The 16,899-nt window shown below is 49.7% G+C and overlaps 1 protein-coding gene and 1 non-coding gene across 2 annotated transcripts; one reads left to right on the forward strand and one right to left on the reverse strand.

Moving 5' to 3' along the window:
- The first annotated feature begins 6,053 nt into the window (after positions 1-6,053).
- LOC114676617 (small nucleolar RNA U13) lies at positions 6,054-6,155 on the forward strand. The gene has a single exon (XR_003727666.1). It is a non-coding gene; the product is annotated as a small nucleolar RNA U13 (small nucleolar RNA).
- Positions 6,156-6,658: 503 nt separating this feature from the next.
- Positions 6,659-16,517, reverse strand: LOC100425577 (nuclear pore membrane glycoprotein 210-like). Its single transcript, XM_015129943.3, has 5 exons — positions 16,380-16,517; positions 15,106-15,285; positions 12,337-12,417; positions 11,294-11,536; positions 6,659-6,892 (listed from the first exon to the last, which is right to left on the reverse strand). The coding sequence occupies exons 1-5, from the start codon at positions 16,380-16,382 to the stop codon at positions 6,881-6,883; spliced, it is 519 nt and encodes a 172-aa protein (XP_014985429.3). The 5' UTR covers positions 16,383-16,517; the 3' UTR covers positions 6,659-6,880.
- Between the last annotated feature and the right edge of the window lie 382 nt (positions 16,518-16,899).

A 16,899-nucleotide genomic window follows, 5' to 3' on the forward strand; every position in this document is an offset into this window, starting at 1 on the left:
CCTAGAAATTCTCATTTTAGGCAAGTCTCAGTCTCACTCCTGCCCCTACAACAGATGCCTGATGAATATGGCCCCATTAAGGTCCAGGTCTCCTTTTCACTACAGGACTTAAGGCAAATTAAGAGGAGTCTTGGCAAGTTTTCAGATGACCCTAACAGGTGTATAGAGGCTTCCCAGAATTTAACCTAAGTATTCAAACTCTTCTGGAAGGATATTCGTTACTTTTGAATTAGACCCTGACTACCACTGGAAAAGAGGCCACCCTGCAAGTGGCAGAGAATTTGAGATATGAGCTTCATATCTCATATAGTGCCCAGGAAGGGGATAAGCCTTATCCAATTGGAAGAATAGCAGTACCATTGGAGGACTGTAAATGGGACACCAATTTATGATGAAATGGGAGAATGGAGGAGAAAACACTTTCAGATGTGCATACTGGAGGGCTTACGAAGGACTAGAACTAAGCCTCTCAATTACTCCAAACTATCCATGATAGACCAGGGATTAGATGAGAATCCCACTGCCTTCCTAGAAAGGCTAAAAGAGGTCTTGGTAAAGCCTACTTCTATCTCCTGATTAAGTCAAGGGACAACTGATCCTGAAGGATAAGTTTATCACACAGGCAGCCCCTGATAGCAGGAGGAAGCTCCAGAAACAGGTTATATGACCTGATAGTACTTTAGAGAATCTCCTGAAAGTGGCAAACTCAGTCTTTTACAATAGGGATGAGGAGGAAGCTCAAAAAAGAGAAAGGAGATACAAGAAAAAGGCAAAGGTTCTAATGGCTGCCTTGCAGGCTCACAAAACCTAGGGTCCCTGAGATGCACCTGCTAACTGCTACAAATGTGACAAGCCAGGGCACTTTAGGAAGGACTGTCCCTACAGCAGGAGGAAGTCATGCTGACACTATCCAATTTGCAATGGGGACCACTGTAGGGTAGACTATCCCTGGAGACCGAAGTCACTAGGTCCAGAACCAGTCTCCCAAATGGTCCACCAGGACTGACAGGTCCTGGGGCTCCTCTCCCTGGATTCGGCAGGTGGTTCAGATTGCCATTACCATTCAAGGGCCCAGGTGATTCTGGAAGCCAAAGGGAGGAAGGTGAGCCTTCTTCTGGAAACCAGAATAAGCCTTTCAATTCTCCTCTCCAATCTAGGCCCCCCTCTTCTCTTCACACATCCATGAGGGGCATCTCAGGAAAGCCTTTAACCCTATGTTTTCCCCAACCCCTTAGTTGTAGTTGGGGAGACCTCTTGTTTACTCATGACTTTTCAATCATGCCTGAAAGCCCAGCTCCTCTGTTGGGCAGGGATATTTTTGCTTGTATGGGAACCACCATCCTTATGGCTCCAGGACAAACACTTTGTCTCCTCCTAGTGGAGACCAGTATTATCCCAGAAGTTTGAGCAACTCAAGGGAAAATTGACTGAGCCACAACCATCACACTGGTCTGGATCCACTTTAAGGATCCTACCTCCTTCCGTATCCAAAGACAATATCCCCTGAAACCAGAAATTAGGAAAGGACTAGAAGCCATCATCAATAACTTGAGGATGTAGGGCCTCCTCAAATCTTGCAGTAGCCCTTGTCGTATCCCAATATTGGGAGTACAAAAACCCAATGGGGTATGGAGACTAGTTTAGGACCTCAGCCTCATTAATGAGGCTGTGGTTCCAATTCATCTGGTAGTTCCCAATGCCTACACTCTCAAATACCTGAAGGAATTAATGGTTCAGAGTCCTGAACCTAAATGATGTATTTTTCTGCATACCATTACACCCCAACTCCCAGTATTTGTTTGCATTTGAGGATCCCTCATCCAGTCCACCCAGCTAACCTGGACAGTGCCACCTCAGGGATTCTGAGACAGCCTGTTTGGACAGGCATTGTAAAAAGATCTCTCTGAGTTCCTTTATCCTCAGGTTAAGGTTTTACAATATGTAGATGTCATTATCTCTGTACCCCAACTGAGGAAATCTCTCAGGAGGGTAGTAAGGCTCTTCTTAATTTTCTGGCTAACAGAAGATACAAGGTCTCAAAATCCAAGGCTCAGTCCTGTCAGACTTCAGTGAAGTACCTGGGTCTAGTCTTGTCAGAGGGGACCAAGGCACTAGGCAAAGAAAGGATTAAGCCTATCTCCTCCTTTCCCCTCTCCCAAACCTCAAACAACTGAGGGGATTCTTAGGCATTTCAGAATTCTACAGGTTATAGATACCTGGGTATGGTGAAATAGCTTGTCCCTTATATCACCTAATAAAGGAAACTCAGCCAGCTAAGACCCACTCCCTAACTTGGGAACCAGAGGCTAACAGGGCCTTTGACAAGTTAAAACAAGCCTTGCTTGAGGCACCAGTCCTTAGTCTTCCCACTGGGGAAATGTTCAATCATTATGTCTCAGAAAGGAAGGGAATAACCCTGGGGGTTCCAACCCAGTCCCAAGGTGCAGCCCAGCAGACTGTAGGCTACCTAAGCAAAAAGCTTGATTTGGTAGCTAAAGGATGGCTGGCCTGCTTCTGGGCAGTTGCAGTGGTAGCTTTGCTGGTACTAGAGGCTGCTAAGTTTCTCATGGGGGAATAACTCACCTGTTTATACCCCACAAAATGTGGCAGGACTGCTGTCTCCTGAGGGAAGTCTTTGGCTAACAGCCAACTGCCTCCTCAAATATCAAGTTCTGCTATTAGAGGGATCTGCAGTTCAGTTAAGAATCTGTCCCTCCCTAAACCCAGTCACCTTCCTTTCAGAGGAGGCTGGGGAGCTTGCACATGACTGCAAACAGAAAGCAGTGCAAAGCTATGTGGCCAGAGAGGACCTCAAAGAAACCCCCTTAGAGAACCCAGACCGAACTCTATGGTTGGAAGTTCCTTTGTAAAGCAAGGGATCTGTAAGGCCGGGTATGCAGAAGTCGCCCTGAATGACATTATTGAGAGCATGCCTCTCTCCTCGGGCACAAGTGCTCAACTAGCTAAGCTAACTGCCCTCACAAAGGAGCTTGAATTAAGCAAGGGGAAACAACTTAATATTTATACTGATTCTAAGTATACTTTCCTAGTCCTCCATGCCCATGCCACCATCTGGAAAGAGAGAGACTTTCTCACAGCCAATGGGTCTCCCATTAAATACCATCAGGAAGTCAATAGACTATTATCCTCAGACTTCCTTCCATGGGAAGTGGAGTAATACATTGTAAAGCCACCAAAAAGGGACAGATGAAATTGCTGAGGGAAATAAGTTGGCAGATGAAGCAGCTAAGCCAGTAGCAAGAGGGCCCCAGATTTCTGATCTGGGAGGGCTCCATAAAAGAAATAAAACCCCAGTATTCTTCTGTGGAGATAGAATGGTCCACCTTTTGGGTGGCTGCAATCAGAGGACAGCAAGCTTCATTTACAAGCTTCCAGTCAATGGAAAGTTCTTAAAATCCTCCACCAAGGTTTCCACCTTGGTAAAGATAAAACCTATCAAGTGGCCCAAATGTTGTTCTCAGCATACTTAACCTCCTTGTAAAATTTGTTTCTTTTCACCTAGAGACCATCAAATTCCAAGCGGTCATGCAACTGGAGCCTTGGACAATTTGCTCTCTTTTTACTAGGTATCCCTTAGATAAGCCTCTGAGACAGATCCCCCTGTCAGCAAGAAGCTGTTGAAGAGCAGTCATCAACCTATCCTAATGGCCATTAGATGTACCTCTTCAGAGAGGGGATTGATGGTGGCAACAGCCCATCTGGAGCAGCTGCTGGGAGGATGCCAGCTGCAGCAGGGGACACACAGCCAGTGGAAGCTGGGAACGGGTGAGAGCCCTGCCCCCTACTGAGTTGGTGGGGCAGAAGCCCAAGCTCTCAGGTGTAGCTGCAGCAGCCCAGCTGTGGCTCCAGACCCCAGCATCCCTGTGCTCTCAGGGGCCCAGGAAGCTCCCTGCCCCTGTAGGCTTGATAGTGCCTGCTCCTGCTCTCTGGGCTCTCCCTGCTCCCAGCACTTGCTCTAGGGCGGAAAATTATGGCCAAGCCTGGGTACTGTCATAACCCAGTTGGGTGTGAGTGCACTCAGGTTGGTGCTCACACACCAGCCCCCTGCTCCCTCAGCCACCTCCAGACTTTGGGCACTGATGAGCACTGAAGGGGGCTGGTGGGGTGGGGGTGGGGAGGGCAGCTTGGCATGTCTCTGGGCACCTCTCGGTGTGGACAGTCTGGGTGCCATGGATGGCATGTTAATGTCAGACAGGTTCCTGGGCAAGAAGGGACAGGTCCCCAGTGAAACCCCACCTTCAAGTCAGGGATGACCTGAAGCCTGGGTCCTGGGCTACCAGTTTTGGATGGAGGCTGCAGCACAAAGTGAGAAGTTATGGTCCTTTTTCCAGGCTTACCCATGGCCACCCATGGACCAATCAGCATGCACTTCCTCCCTTCTGAGCCCATAAAAACCCCAGACTAATCCAAGCCCAGATACTTGTGAGGACGACCTGCCTGTGGAAAGGAGCTACCCACTACAGGTCTCCTTTCCACTTGAGAGCTGGACACTTATCAGGATAACCTGCCTGCCGAAGGGAGTTAACCACTTTGGGTCTCCTGAGAGCAGTTCTGTTGCTCAATAAAACTCCTCTCCACCTTGCTCACCCTCCAGTTGTCCGTGTATCTTGTTCTTCCTGGACATGGGACAAGAACTCAGGACCCACTGAATGGTGGGACTGACAGGGCTGAAACATGCCCCCCGCTGCTTGCCACATTGCAAGCGACAAGATGGAGAGAAGAGTTGTGGCCCTTTGGGGAGCCCAGACCTAGAGGCTTCCCAAGCCAGGGCTGTGACACCCTCTTTGGGGCTCTGCAGCTCCTGGCTTCTGGGCATTGCCATGTTTCCCTTGTCCAGATGCGGGTACCCACAGCAGAAGCTGTTTGTGGTACATCTGATCCAGCTGCAGTTTTGCATGGAGCAGTCACCTGTGCCAGCGCCTGGAGCTACCCACCCTGCCACAGCAGCTGGCATGCCTGGCTATGGGCAGTGGCCAGACCCCACACTCACTCACTCACATGCCTCTTGCCACTGCAAGCCTGGATCACCCTTGGCAGGTGGGGATCTGGACTGGTAGGGTGAGCTGAGTGCAGCCTGCTGGGCTGAGTGGGAGGAATGAGCCCAGCAGGCCTGAGCAAAACTCGGGCAAAGGCGCCACTGGCCACAGAGGTTTCTGGTTGGACAAGTGAAATCCTAAGGAAACAGTGATGCTTAGAAAAAGCCAGCAAGGGTTCTGTGAGAAAATGGTTGAGACCAGACCTGGACTGACTGTGGCCTACCTGGGGAAGTTACCTCCAGCCTCCTCTCTCAGTGCCATTTCCTTGGAAATTACAGGGGCAGATACACATGTCCTGTTGTGTGCACTTTCTTTTCTGTTCCTCCTTCGTCCATGGGCTCACACCTGAATGGGGAGCTGTGAGTGGGCATCAGGGTTGGGCCTATATGATCAGAATAATAGAAAAAACTAGTGAGAAACTGAAGGGATGCTTTTGTGTCAAGTTTGCCCACGAGCATTTAGTCTTGCAGCTGCCCTTGTCCCGTGTGGGTAAGGGAATGTAGTAAGTTGTGTGCCTGGGCTGCTGTTGGAACCTCCAGTCAGATGAAGAGGTAGTGAATGCTGAAGCCCGTGCCCTGTGTCCTTCTGTGGAGCTATCGGCATGGCGTATTAAACTAAAGATGATTGTAACTGTGAATTTAATTCCCCATCTGAATCCATGGCACTCATTGGTGGCATTTGAGATGCATACAAAAATGCTACCGAAAAGGGATGAGGATCTGGGCATGGGGTTGCACACCTGTAGTCCCAGCTACTCAGGAGGCTGAGGCGGAAAAATAATTTGAGCCCAGGAGTTGGAAACCAGCCTGGGCAATGTAGCAAGACTTCCATTTCAAAAAAAAAAAAAAGGAAAAAAGGGGATGAAGAAATTAGCTTGCAGGCACACTGCAGATGAAGTGCGCACATCATGGATGAATTTCAGCCTTCAACTAGACACTGAAAGAATTTACGCAAACAATTCTTTATAATTTCAGAAAAGCTAGAAAAACTATCTAGATCCTTTTGTGGTTCATAAGTGATGATTGGATTTTCACACTCATATATGAGATGTGTCTCCCTTAAACCTTGTTACAACTTCAGCACATTACCTGTTTGACATGAAAAAAAGAAAAAAATCCCCATGGTTGGTCTTTTAAAAAATAGCAGGAAGCTCAAGAAAAAGTATAAAGTTTTAAAAAAGAGATAATAAGGCCACAGAATGTGATTAGATGATTAAGAGAAAGGGGAAGAGCCTAGAAAAGAAATAAAAAGCAAAAATAATACAGAGCACAAGACCACATTAAAAGCAGCAACTATGTATAGCTGTTTGCATATAGAATATATTTGCTGTTTTTATGTGCTTTTGCGCTCTGCAGTAAATCTATACACAAATAGTAATATACTGAGGCACATGGAATAAACACAACTAAAAACGCAGTTAGGGACATGGTAAATAAGCTAGAAGAAACACAAGTTAATGAAAAAAATTAATGGAAAACAATATAGTTATAACAATAATTACAGATATATTAAATATGAAAGCAAAGAAAATCCAACATATAATTGGTTTTCCTGAAAAAGAAGAAAGAATAAGTAAAATGAAAACAATATGTGAAGATGTAATCAAAGAAAATTATTTTAGAGATATACCTGAATTTGCAACTCAGACGTAACTGGATGAAGTCTCCAAATGTCAAGGGCAAATTTTAAAAAAGATAGTTATCTATACCAAAAAAAAGCAGTTCCTGGTACGTGGTTGTCTTAAATACATGCACACAACTTCTTTCTATTCTTCTGTGGTTGATGTGGTGCTTACTTCCTCTCCCCTTGAACGTGGGCTGGACTTAATGGTTTATCTGTAGGTGACAGAAGGCAACAGGAAGTGACGGTGATGGTATGTCACTTCTGAAGTTAGGTTATAAAAGTATGTGGATTCTAGCATGGGTTCTCTCTCTCTCTCTGTCTCTCTCTGTCTCTTCAGTCACTCATCAAGGGAGTAACCCTCCATAAAGACCCCCAAAAAGCCCATGTCACAAGGATCTGAGTGGGCCTGGAAGAAAATACATCAGCCCTGGGTGAGCCTCAGGTGGCTGCAGCCCCATTTGTCAGCTTAGGCGCAACCTCACAGAGACTCCAAGCCGGTATCATCTAGCTAAACTGTTTCCAGATTTCTGACCCACAGAAACTGTGGGATAATAAGTATGTATTGTTTTTAGCCGCCCAGTTTTGGGATAATTTGTTATGCAGCAATAAATAGCTAACACACAATACAAGGTGGAAATTTGTTCTCAGAATTGTCCATCTCCATACCCCATTCCAGAAGAGAGAGAGGGAAATGTACAAAGCTCAGAGTGAAAGTATGAACCAGGAATGTTACAGTTAGCTAAACCGTTCATGTATATATGTATGTACCAGGTAGACCTTCTCAAGCATGAAAAAGCTCAGGGCAGACAACAACCATGATCCTTTTTGAAAAAAATGTACTTGGAACAATTCGAACTAAGCAACAAAGAAGTGATTAAAATATTAAAATTCATAAATGCAAAAGCCATGAGAAGAAGATTAGTGTTTGACATCAAACCTACTTAAATATTCACTTCAACAACTAAAACTAAATTGTGAGAAGTATGGTTACCAAGAAGAATACTAATATTATAGAGGCTGACAATGTAAAAAAAAATGATAAAATGTACAAAATCATGAGTGAGAAGGAGGAGAGGTAGGAGACAGTATAAGTGTTCTAATTTCTTTACTTTTCTTACCAAGAAGTGAAAACATACAGTTGAAAATTGGAACTTGCTAATAATAATTAACAATAGTTAACAATTTCATTGTTTCATAATCACGTTTTTTTTTAAAGAGGTCTTTGAGGAACTAACATCTTTTTTGAAAAAAAGTTTGAAAATTTTGAATGAATAATTCCTACAGTTTTACTTTAGCCTTTTTTCTTAAAATTTAATTTATGTTTTATTTTACAATTAGCATGACCATATTTTGTAAAATAGTATCTCTTTATATTCTGTCTATTTAAATGTTTAGAGAGATATCTGGAATAATGATCATAATACATTGACAATAAATCATTCTTGCGAGACTCTGAGATGATCATTACCTTATATTTTGCTTTGTCCCCTTCAGCTTTTTTTTTTTTTTTTTTTTTTTTTTTGAGATGGAGTCCTGTTCTGTCACCCAGGGTGGAGTGCAATGATGCGATCTCGGCTCACTGCAACCTCCAACTCCAGGGTTCAAGCGATTCTCTTGCCTCAGCCTCCTGAGTAGTTGGGATTACAGGCCACTGCCGCCACGCCTGGCTATTTATTATTATTATTATTTTTGTATTTTTAGTAGAGACAGGGTTTCGCCATGTTGGCCAGACTGGTCTCGAACTCCTAACCTCAGGTGGTTCACCTACGTTGGCCTCCCAACCCTTCAACTTTCATGTGTCACTTGAGTTATTTGAAAAAAAGATGAGCACGTATTATTTTTGCAAAATTAATGTTTATTTTATAAAAGGAAACAGCAGATAAATTGAATATTCAATTTAAGGAATAGGAAAAAATGCAAAATGACTCCAAGAAAATAAAACAAAGGAACTAACAAAGGTAAAAGTATAAATGTGTGAATTAGAAAGCAAAAGTGAATTTGATCAATCAAATAAAAAACTTTCTTTGAAAAGAATGAGTAATATAGACAACTCTATGGTGAAAACTGATGTAGATATAAAGAGGAAAGACACAAATAACTAACAATAGGTAGAGGTCAGGTGCGGTGGTTCACACCTGTAATCCTAACACTTTGGGAGGCTGAGGTGGGAGGATCGCTTGAGGCCAGGAGTTTGATATTAGCATGAGGCAAAATAGCAAGATCCTGTCTCTACAAAAAATTTAAAAAATAGCCAAGTGTAATGGCACAAACCTGTAATCCCAGCTATTCAGGAGGCTGAGCTGGGAGGATCGCTTAAGCTCAGGAGTTCGAGGGTGCAGTGAGCTGTGATCACAGTACTATGCTCCAGCCTGGGCAACAAGCAAGACCCTGTGTGAAAAAAATAAAAAATAAAAATAAATTAAAAAAAAAAGAAAAGGTCAGAGATGTGATGAGAAAAGGCAAGCAGGCTCATGCTCGCGCAGCCTAATGGGAGCTCCTTCAAGGAGCCTGGAAACACAAACTTCTCCCTCCATGCCCAGTGTGAGAGAACTTTACCTGCTAGAATGTGAGCTCGGAGGGCAGCACACACAACTCCAGTGCCAGGGTCTTGCTCAGGGTAACTGTGCCAGGACTGAGCCTGGGCAAGGCACCATCTTCCTCTCATGAGCAGCAGGACATCCTGCTCCTCACTGCCGCTGTCTCAGAACAACCCCCATTCCACCTCCCATGCCCCTCTGGCTGGCTCTGTCTGGCCATGTTCTTGCAGGATCCACATAGACGCACACAGGGACCTGGCGAGAAGTCAGTCCAGCAGATGATCAGCCTCATGAGGTCGGCTCAGATCTGATCCTGGGTCGCGGAGGTGCTCCGAAGACCTGGTGGCTCCCTGAGCCCAAGACGGCAGCACTTACCTGGGAACTCCAGGCCCCTTCTCTGCAAGACTCCAGATGTGTCCACCACCTGTGTAAGTCCCCTCTCTAAGGTCCCTCGGGGCTGCTGCCTCCTTGGCCACCCAGCCTGGCTCAGGGGCAGTCACTCACTGGCAGGTAAAGCTGTGCCCTGAGCCCCCCACTGACCTCTGATCAGACCAGGTAGACGCCCCTTGGGCCTGAGCCCTGGGCCTGTGGTTAATATCATCTGAACTAACTTGTGATTGTCCAAGAGGAAACTGGTCTGACTCCCTCCCTCCCAGCTCCTCCCTGTCTCAGGGACATCAGCAGGCAGCAGCCCCTGCAGCCCCTGCCCCATAGGCCTCACCTGAGGACTGGACGCGGCACTATTGGAAAGTGCGCAAGGGCACCTCAGCCTCTGTCGGGTGCTCTGTGCATGTTTGTTAAATAAACACAGATGATTACATTAACGACCACTGGGACACAGTGAGCTCCAGTCTCTCGCTGCGTGAAGGGGCACCCCAGACCCTAAGTTCAGAATTCCTTGCTACTTTTGCCACACATCAAGTGAGTTCCCACCTCCAGGCTTTTGCCAGTCCCTCTCATCCTGAAACATGACTCCTCTGTGAAGACTTCGTTCGGCCCCAGCTCTGAGCTCTCACAGCACCCAACGCACACAGATGCTCACCCCACTGCAATGAGCTGCCGTCACCCCCCCGAAGACTGAAAGCTTCTCAGGGTCAGGTCTCACAGACATGGTCCCCCCAGCAAAGGCACACAGGCCCCGCCCTGCTTGCATCTCACAATGTGCATTTGGAAAACACTGGGCAAACCCATGCAAGCCAGGGGTCTTCATGACAGGACGTCCCGCAGCCCTCAGTGTGTGTAGGTCCCCAGAGCGATGCTGGGTTTTGCAGTGTGTACCCACAGATGGCTCTATTTTGAGATACCTGTTAACAAGTCTCACTGCCTGTGTTCCATTAGAGCAATCTGGGAGAGCCCCCAGGCACTGGGGACAGGACCCTGTTCCCACTGGGTGGAGTCGGGAGGCATTCGTCCTACACTAGACAAGCTTCAGGCAGCCTTTGGGAAACTCCGTTCCTGGGCCTGGGCCTCTCCCCTAGCCTCCATCCCCACTGTCTCTGAACCGGGCAGGAAGCGACCTTTCAGCCCATCCTCCGCTTGGGTCCTGTGTGCCCAAGGTCCACCTGGGCTTGAACCTGGAGTTACAGGGGCTGGTGCCCAGTCCCATTTCCCCACTGGTTTGCTGGGCAACCCTGGGCAAGTCCCTTCCCGTTTCTGGCGTTGCTTAACACTAAGAGGGACTTAGTAGGTTCTCCCTGGCACCTTCCAGCTCTGACATCTCAGGAGGAGCCAGGGCCCCTCGCTGGGCTAAGGGAAGGGGAGTTTGGCCTCTGGGATAAACCAGGGGAAACTGAGGGCTGCCAGACATCATCTCAGAAAATGGTCAGAAGCTGCAGATTCTGACCTCCCAGGACTTTTGTGACTTCCCCACATGGCCACTTCTGTTAGGAGAGGAACCTATCCACCCTGTCTGTGTGGTTAGCCTTTAGTTGAAAGGAGTCCCATTGAGCCTTGGGAAGGGACAGAAAGGGCCTCTCTGGGTGTGAGGGTGGGGACTTCCTGTGGGAAGTCCCTGTCTCTCAGGGTGCTGGCCTGGGACAGGGGTGGGAGGTGAGCTCTCGGTGGGTGGTTACCTACCTTGTGGTGCTGCACTTGGAGGTCCAGGATGCCCCACTTGGTGACAGACCAGTGGAAGGTCAGGCCTGGCATGGCATTGCCAAAGGAGAAAGGGCTCTGGTGGTTGGTGATCCGGGTGATATAGATGGACATCGGTGGGGAGAAGTCAGGCCTGGTGACCAGCGGGGTCCCAGCACTAGGAATGCCCCCAGAAGCTGTGCTGCCTCCTTCAAGCAGTAGGAGATATACCCAGTTCTTCCCCAACTAGAGAAGGACACGACACAAATTTGGGAATTTTGATGAAATGCCAGTCAAACCAGAGGCGGGACTGTTTTCCCCACGCCATCCCTCCCTTGCAGGGGGCTGCGCCTCCCCATGGCCAAGAGACCCATTTCTGGAAGGAGTCCCTGGAGGTCTAGGAGGCTGTGTGTTCCCCAGCAGCACAGCTTGCCCTGCCCCACAGTGCTGGTTCCTCGGGGCCCCTGTCTCCTAATCTAGCCAGGGTCCGTGATCACAGGGCACACAAGGGTGGGGTCCCCAGCTCCTTCAGTCTCTATTTGCTGAGAGTCTGCTGAGGGCACAAGTGGAGGTGAGACGGCAAAAGGCCACAGCAGGTGCCGTGCCGAGCTGTCCAGTCCACTGCCAGTGCTGCCACTTCCTAGCTGGGTGGCCCTGGCATGAGTCTTAAGCTTTCTGTGGGTTCATTTGTTCATCTGCGACATGGAGATGGTTCTGACACCAGCCTCCCAGGGCTGCTATGAACACCAAACGGATTAATATCCAAGACAGCATGAAGTGGAGTAAGTGCTACGGTCACCCCGCTCCTGTTAGGCGCCTGGTGCTATCTGAGGTGTGGGAAGGTGACAGGCTAGCAGGAAGCAGGCCTTCTTCAGTGGCTACAAGAGGGTGTCTCTCTGGGTAGGGGTGGGTGGGAAGCTGCCACTGTGCCCCTAGATACCCAGGCTGGGCAGACGGAGGAGGTGGAGAAGTGCTGTAGCTCGAGGACAGGGTTCCAGCAGTGGCTCTTTGGGAACCCGGATTCAGAGCTCAGGAGGTCCCCTTACCTGAGTGCTCGTCCTCATCCGCGTGAAGGGGACGCGGATCCTCATGGCCCCAAGCAGCAGCACCTTCACCTGAACGAGGTCCTGGGGAAGAGCATGGCACTCAGGTGCGGGGTGCCAGGACGCTGTGCTGGCCTGGAATGTGACCCCTCAAGGGAAGGAGGCTGCAGATCAGAGGCTGTGGCGAGAAGGCCCCTCAGGATGCCCAGCACCGTACTCCTCTGCCAAGAGAGGCCTGGTTTTATGGGTGGCTCACCCTGCATGAGCCAGCCACTGCCTCTCCCACGGCCCCGCAGGTCCCAGCCCAGTGCTCTGAGGCTGCCACCCTGTCTCATCCAGCTGCTCCAGGTCAGCACTTCAGACTTGGCCAGGGACTGGGGTCTGCTCTTCTCTGGGCCAGGCTGCCCTCAAGCAACAGGTCTCCAGACCCTCCCAAACCCAAATCCAGCTTGCTTATATCTGACTAAACAGAGTACAGGGACAAATGCAGGAGTCCAGTGGAATCTGATTAGAGCAGACCTTATAACCTCCTTCATTCTCAACTCCATACTCCTATTAATCTAACTCTCCTGGCTTCTTTCTAGTGCTGCTGACTCACGCAGAACTGACGTGATTAAACCTCTTAGACTCTTTGCCATGTACTCATGCTGAGCCCACATTCTGTGCCTCATGACCTGGGCTAATGCCTGGCACATAGTAGGTGCTTGATAAGTACTCATTCCCTTCCTTTCACTTATCCTTCTGCTCAGTCTCCTCTTGCTAGTCTTGGCCCTCCCTGTGGCCTTGGGGTGTTGCTCGTGTGACCTGGATTGGACAGATGGAACTGGAAGCATCTGACCAGAATCACATTCCAGGCAAGGACACAGGGGCTGCAGGCGAAGCCCCTGCCTGCCTGGGCTCAAGAAGATGCCTTTCAGATGGGGCTGGTGATGCAGCCCCTCCACCTGCCAAGGGCCACCAGGGCCTTTCCCCAGCACCTCCCCAACCCACCAGATGGGGGACCCAGAGGGGAGAATGCCAGCAAAGTCAGACAACAAAGAGGAGGGATACTCAATGCCCTGTGTCCCTCTGGCTGAATTTCCAGTCAGCTACCCTTTTAGCTACTGGAAAATGAACCAGTTCCTGAGGCTGCAATCCTTTTTAGAGAAACAAAACAAAACAAAACAAAACAAATATACAAAAAAGCAAACCCAGGCCTCCTGTCTGTAAGTCATAGTTCTGAATGGGACACTCTGGGAAGCCAATCTGAACCCTGCCACGTTCCCAGGACAGATTTTAACATCCCCAAGACTTTGTCTTGGAAATCGACACACACTGGATCTGGGCATCTACCTTTGCAATTCAGATTTTGTGGCTTAACGGGGATACTTGGGCGGGCACGGAAAATGCTGGGAACAGGAGTAAATCACTGAACTCAATGGCGGATCAAAGTCAGCCTCTGAAAACAAGGACTTCCCTGCACCCCCTCTAGGGCAGTTCACTCACCAGCTCCTGGGGCGCTGTGTTTACAGGCTCTGAACTCAGGACTGCACGGACTGCTTCCAGGGGACCTAGTTCTCATGAGGAATGGGATGACTGATTCTGAAACAGGTTTCTGTCCACAGTTGCATTAAACATCACAGAAGGCTCTTCTTACAGACCAAGTTTCTGGCCCAGCTGTGAGCGGAACCCCAAAGCAACCTTCCCTGAGATGCTTCTGCAAGTCACCGCTGGCGAAGGAGGTCACGAAGAATGCAAAGGCCCCAATTTTAGCCCTGAGACTTAGTCAGAAGACGGAAATGGTTTCTCACCTCCTCTCCAGAGGACCAAAGGAGACCCACCCCTCAGAAAGCAGGGAAGTTGTCAGACTCTTCAGACACCGACTTTTACCTGCTGGAGTCAATCCCACCAAAGTGAGGCAGGGAGACCCTCCAGGGAGAAGACTGTCCTAACTTAGCCTCCTACCTTCACTGCCAGCCCAGAAAAGCAATTTGGAAAGTCCTCCACCCTGCACAGAGACGGGGAAGATGACAACCTCGGCTGGTGTAGAAGATGCTAGCAGACGACCCAGGTTTTTCTCTCCACCTGGAAATACAACTCCAGGGCTGAAGTGCAATTTTTTAATTCACCACACATACACCGCACTATTCTGGAGACGTACAATGCACCCAGAAGGCATGCTCAGCCCACAGCATCCCTTCTCTACTATCAGCACATGCTCAAGCCCAGATTCGAGTGACCAAAAAAAGGCCCGAGAGCTCTGATGCTGGGCGGCCCTGGGCCCAATCCCAGAACTGGCACATGGTGGCTGTGGGCCGCTAGCTAGTCCCTCAGTCTCCTCACCATCAAAGGGGGACAGCAGGAAAATGCACAGGGCACCGAGAGGACTGAAGGACATGAAGGCAGAGTGCTTGGAGCAGCACCTGCCCTCACCACGATTGCCCTCACCCTCCACTGGGAGGGCCCTTTGGGGCCAGGGGTTGCTGACGACCTTGTCCTGTAAGGAGCAGCTGGAAAGACTGGGAGACTCAGCCTGGAGACGAGCAACCTCTGGGGGTCTGGGTGCTCCCATGTCAGCAGGGCTGTCCTGCACAGGGGGCCCTGAGAGGGACTGCAGACCCAGGGGGCAGAAGCAGCACCCTTGGAGAGAGGTGGTCCTCAGAGGTAGAACCCAAACACAATAAAGAGGCCTTTGTCTCAGGCATAGCTGCTCTGGGAAGCAGTGGCCTATCACCAGAGCTGGCTGTCCTGGGGAGTTCAGATAGTGCCAGTCTCCAACAGCACGTCTGTTACCTGAGAGATGATGACCACCTTGCCAGTCTCTGCATCCACCACCTGCACAAGCCCAGACACAGTGCCCTTCCCCATGGTGAGGCCTCGTACCAGCCTGGCAGTGCTCACCAGCGCAATGTTCTCGTTGCTGATGGAGAAAAGGATATTGGACTGAGGCTGGGGGCTGCCCTCAGAGGTGACCTGAGTGGGGAGTAAACAGCAGTGCATCAGTGCCTACTGTGCCAGGCAGCCTGTGTCTCTCCCAGATGGAACCAGGGCCCCAGTGCTGATGGCTTCCACCTCTACACAGTCACCACGTGCTGGGACAACGGCAGTGTTCCAGGAGCCAGGGCTGCCATGCAGTGGCCCACACTGGGGCTGGAGCATGATGTGGCCTCTCAGCTCTCACCTCCATCATGACCCTGATAAGCACTGTCGCCTTCCTCGGAGTCAGCCCGAGCGGGGAAAGGACCGTTTGAGATAGAGGAGAGAAGGAACTGCTGTGCCCTGAACCCATGGCATTGAATATGACTTACATGTTTCGTGAGTGGACATCACGCCTCTGTGAGCAGTGACCTGCGGGCCCCAGGGTCCTGGGGGCTGCCTCCCAGCCACTGGCCGAGGCTCTCTGGTTCTTTGGGGCATATTCTGCTGTTTGTGACTGTGCTCCACTTCCTGAGAAGTGAAACCCCGTGAAAACAAGGACCTTTCACGCAGCTGGAACCCTCCCCTTGGATCAGCAGTTCTCAGTGTGTGGTCGCTGACCAGCAATGCACACCCTCCAGCCACCCCGGCCCATGGAGCCAGAGGCAGCCCTGAATCTACGTCCTAGCATGCCCTCTGGAAACGCTGGCATGGGTCAAACTTTGCCATCCACTGCCTTTAGGACTCCCTGACTCCTCTTTTGAAGGTTGCCTCCTTCCCTAAATTTCTCCCAATTTCTGCTGAAAAACACCTTAGAATCATTCTCTTGTCGGTGCTCTCAGAACTTTTCAGATGAGGATCAAGCGACAAGGACTAGCCCAGGAGGAGACCAGGGATGCCGGTGCCATGATGTGGAGCCGGTGAAGTCCCCACCTGCTCCTCCTGCATCCCCTACAAGTGCCCTCCTGGCAGGAGGAGGTGAGTGAACACAGGAGGCGTCCAGGGCACTGCTTGTGTAGGAAGATTGGTCTCTGCAGTGCTGTGCTATTGCTGGTCAGAAACAAATTTCTCATTGCCAGAAGAAAGGTGCGAGTCCATCTAGAGACACAGATAGTACCCACCTGCTTCGGATCACAAATTAATGATGCCACCATCCCCAGTGTGGCCCAGGCACAGGGAGGATGTTGGCAGGGCTGGTTTAATGTTGCTGCTGTGAATAGACTTGGAACAATCCCTGGGCCACGACTGCCATGGCCTGTGGCTGCAGTGCAGCTCCTATCATGACCTAATACCTTGAGACAGCCCCACACCACATACTGAGCCCATGCGAGACCTCAGAGCTCCCCTCGTCCAGGAATCACCTACTTCAGGAGTTCCCTTTGTGACATCTCTGCTGGAGGAGGTGACCACCAGGAGGAATCACACCAATGTGACAACTGGGGAGGCTGCTCGGAGCTTCAGGTGCAGGAAGGGGAAGTATTTGGCCAGGAGGGGCTTCTTGTGCAAGTCCAGCACACGGATGTTTGCCTTCACTGTCTTCCCAATCTCCACCTGCATCGTGCAGACAGAGGCTCGGGGATGGCCTCTGAAAGACCAATGTCACCATCTATGGTGCCCCATGACTTCCTGAGATACTAATAGCATCACCAGTCTCAACCCACAGACCTGGGA

Source organism: Macaca mulatta, chromosome 2 (assembly GCF_049350105.2).
Source record: "Macaca mulatta isolate MMU2019108-1 chromosome 2, T2T-MMU8v2.0, whole genome shotgun sequence".
NCBI lineage: Eukaryota > Metazoa > Chordata > Mammalia > Primates > Cercopithecidae > Macaca > Macaca mulatta.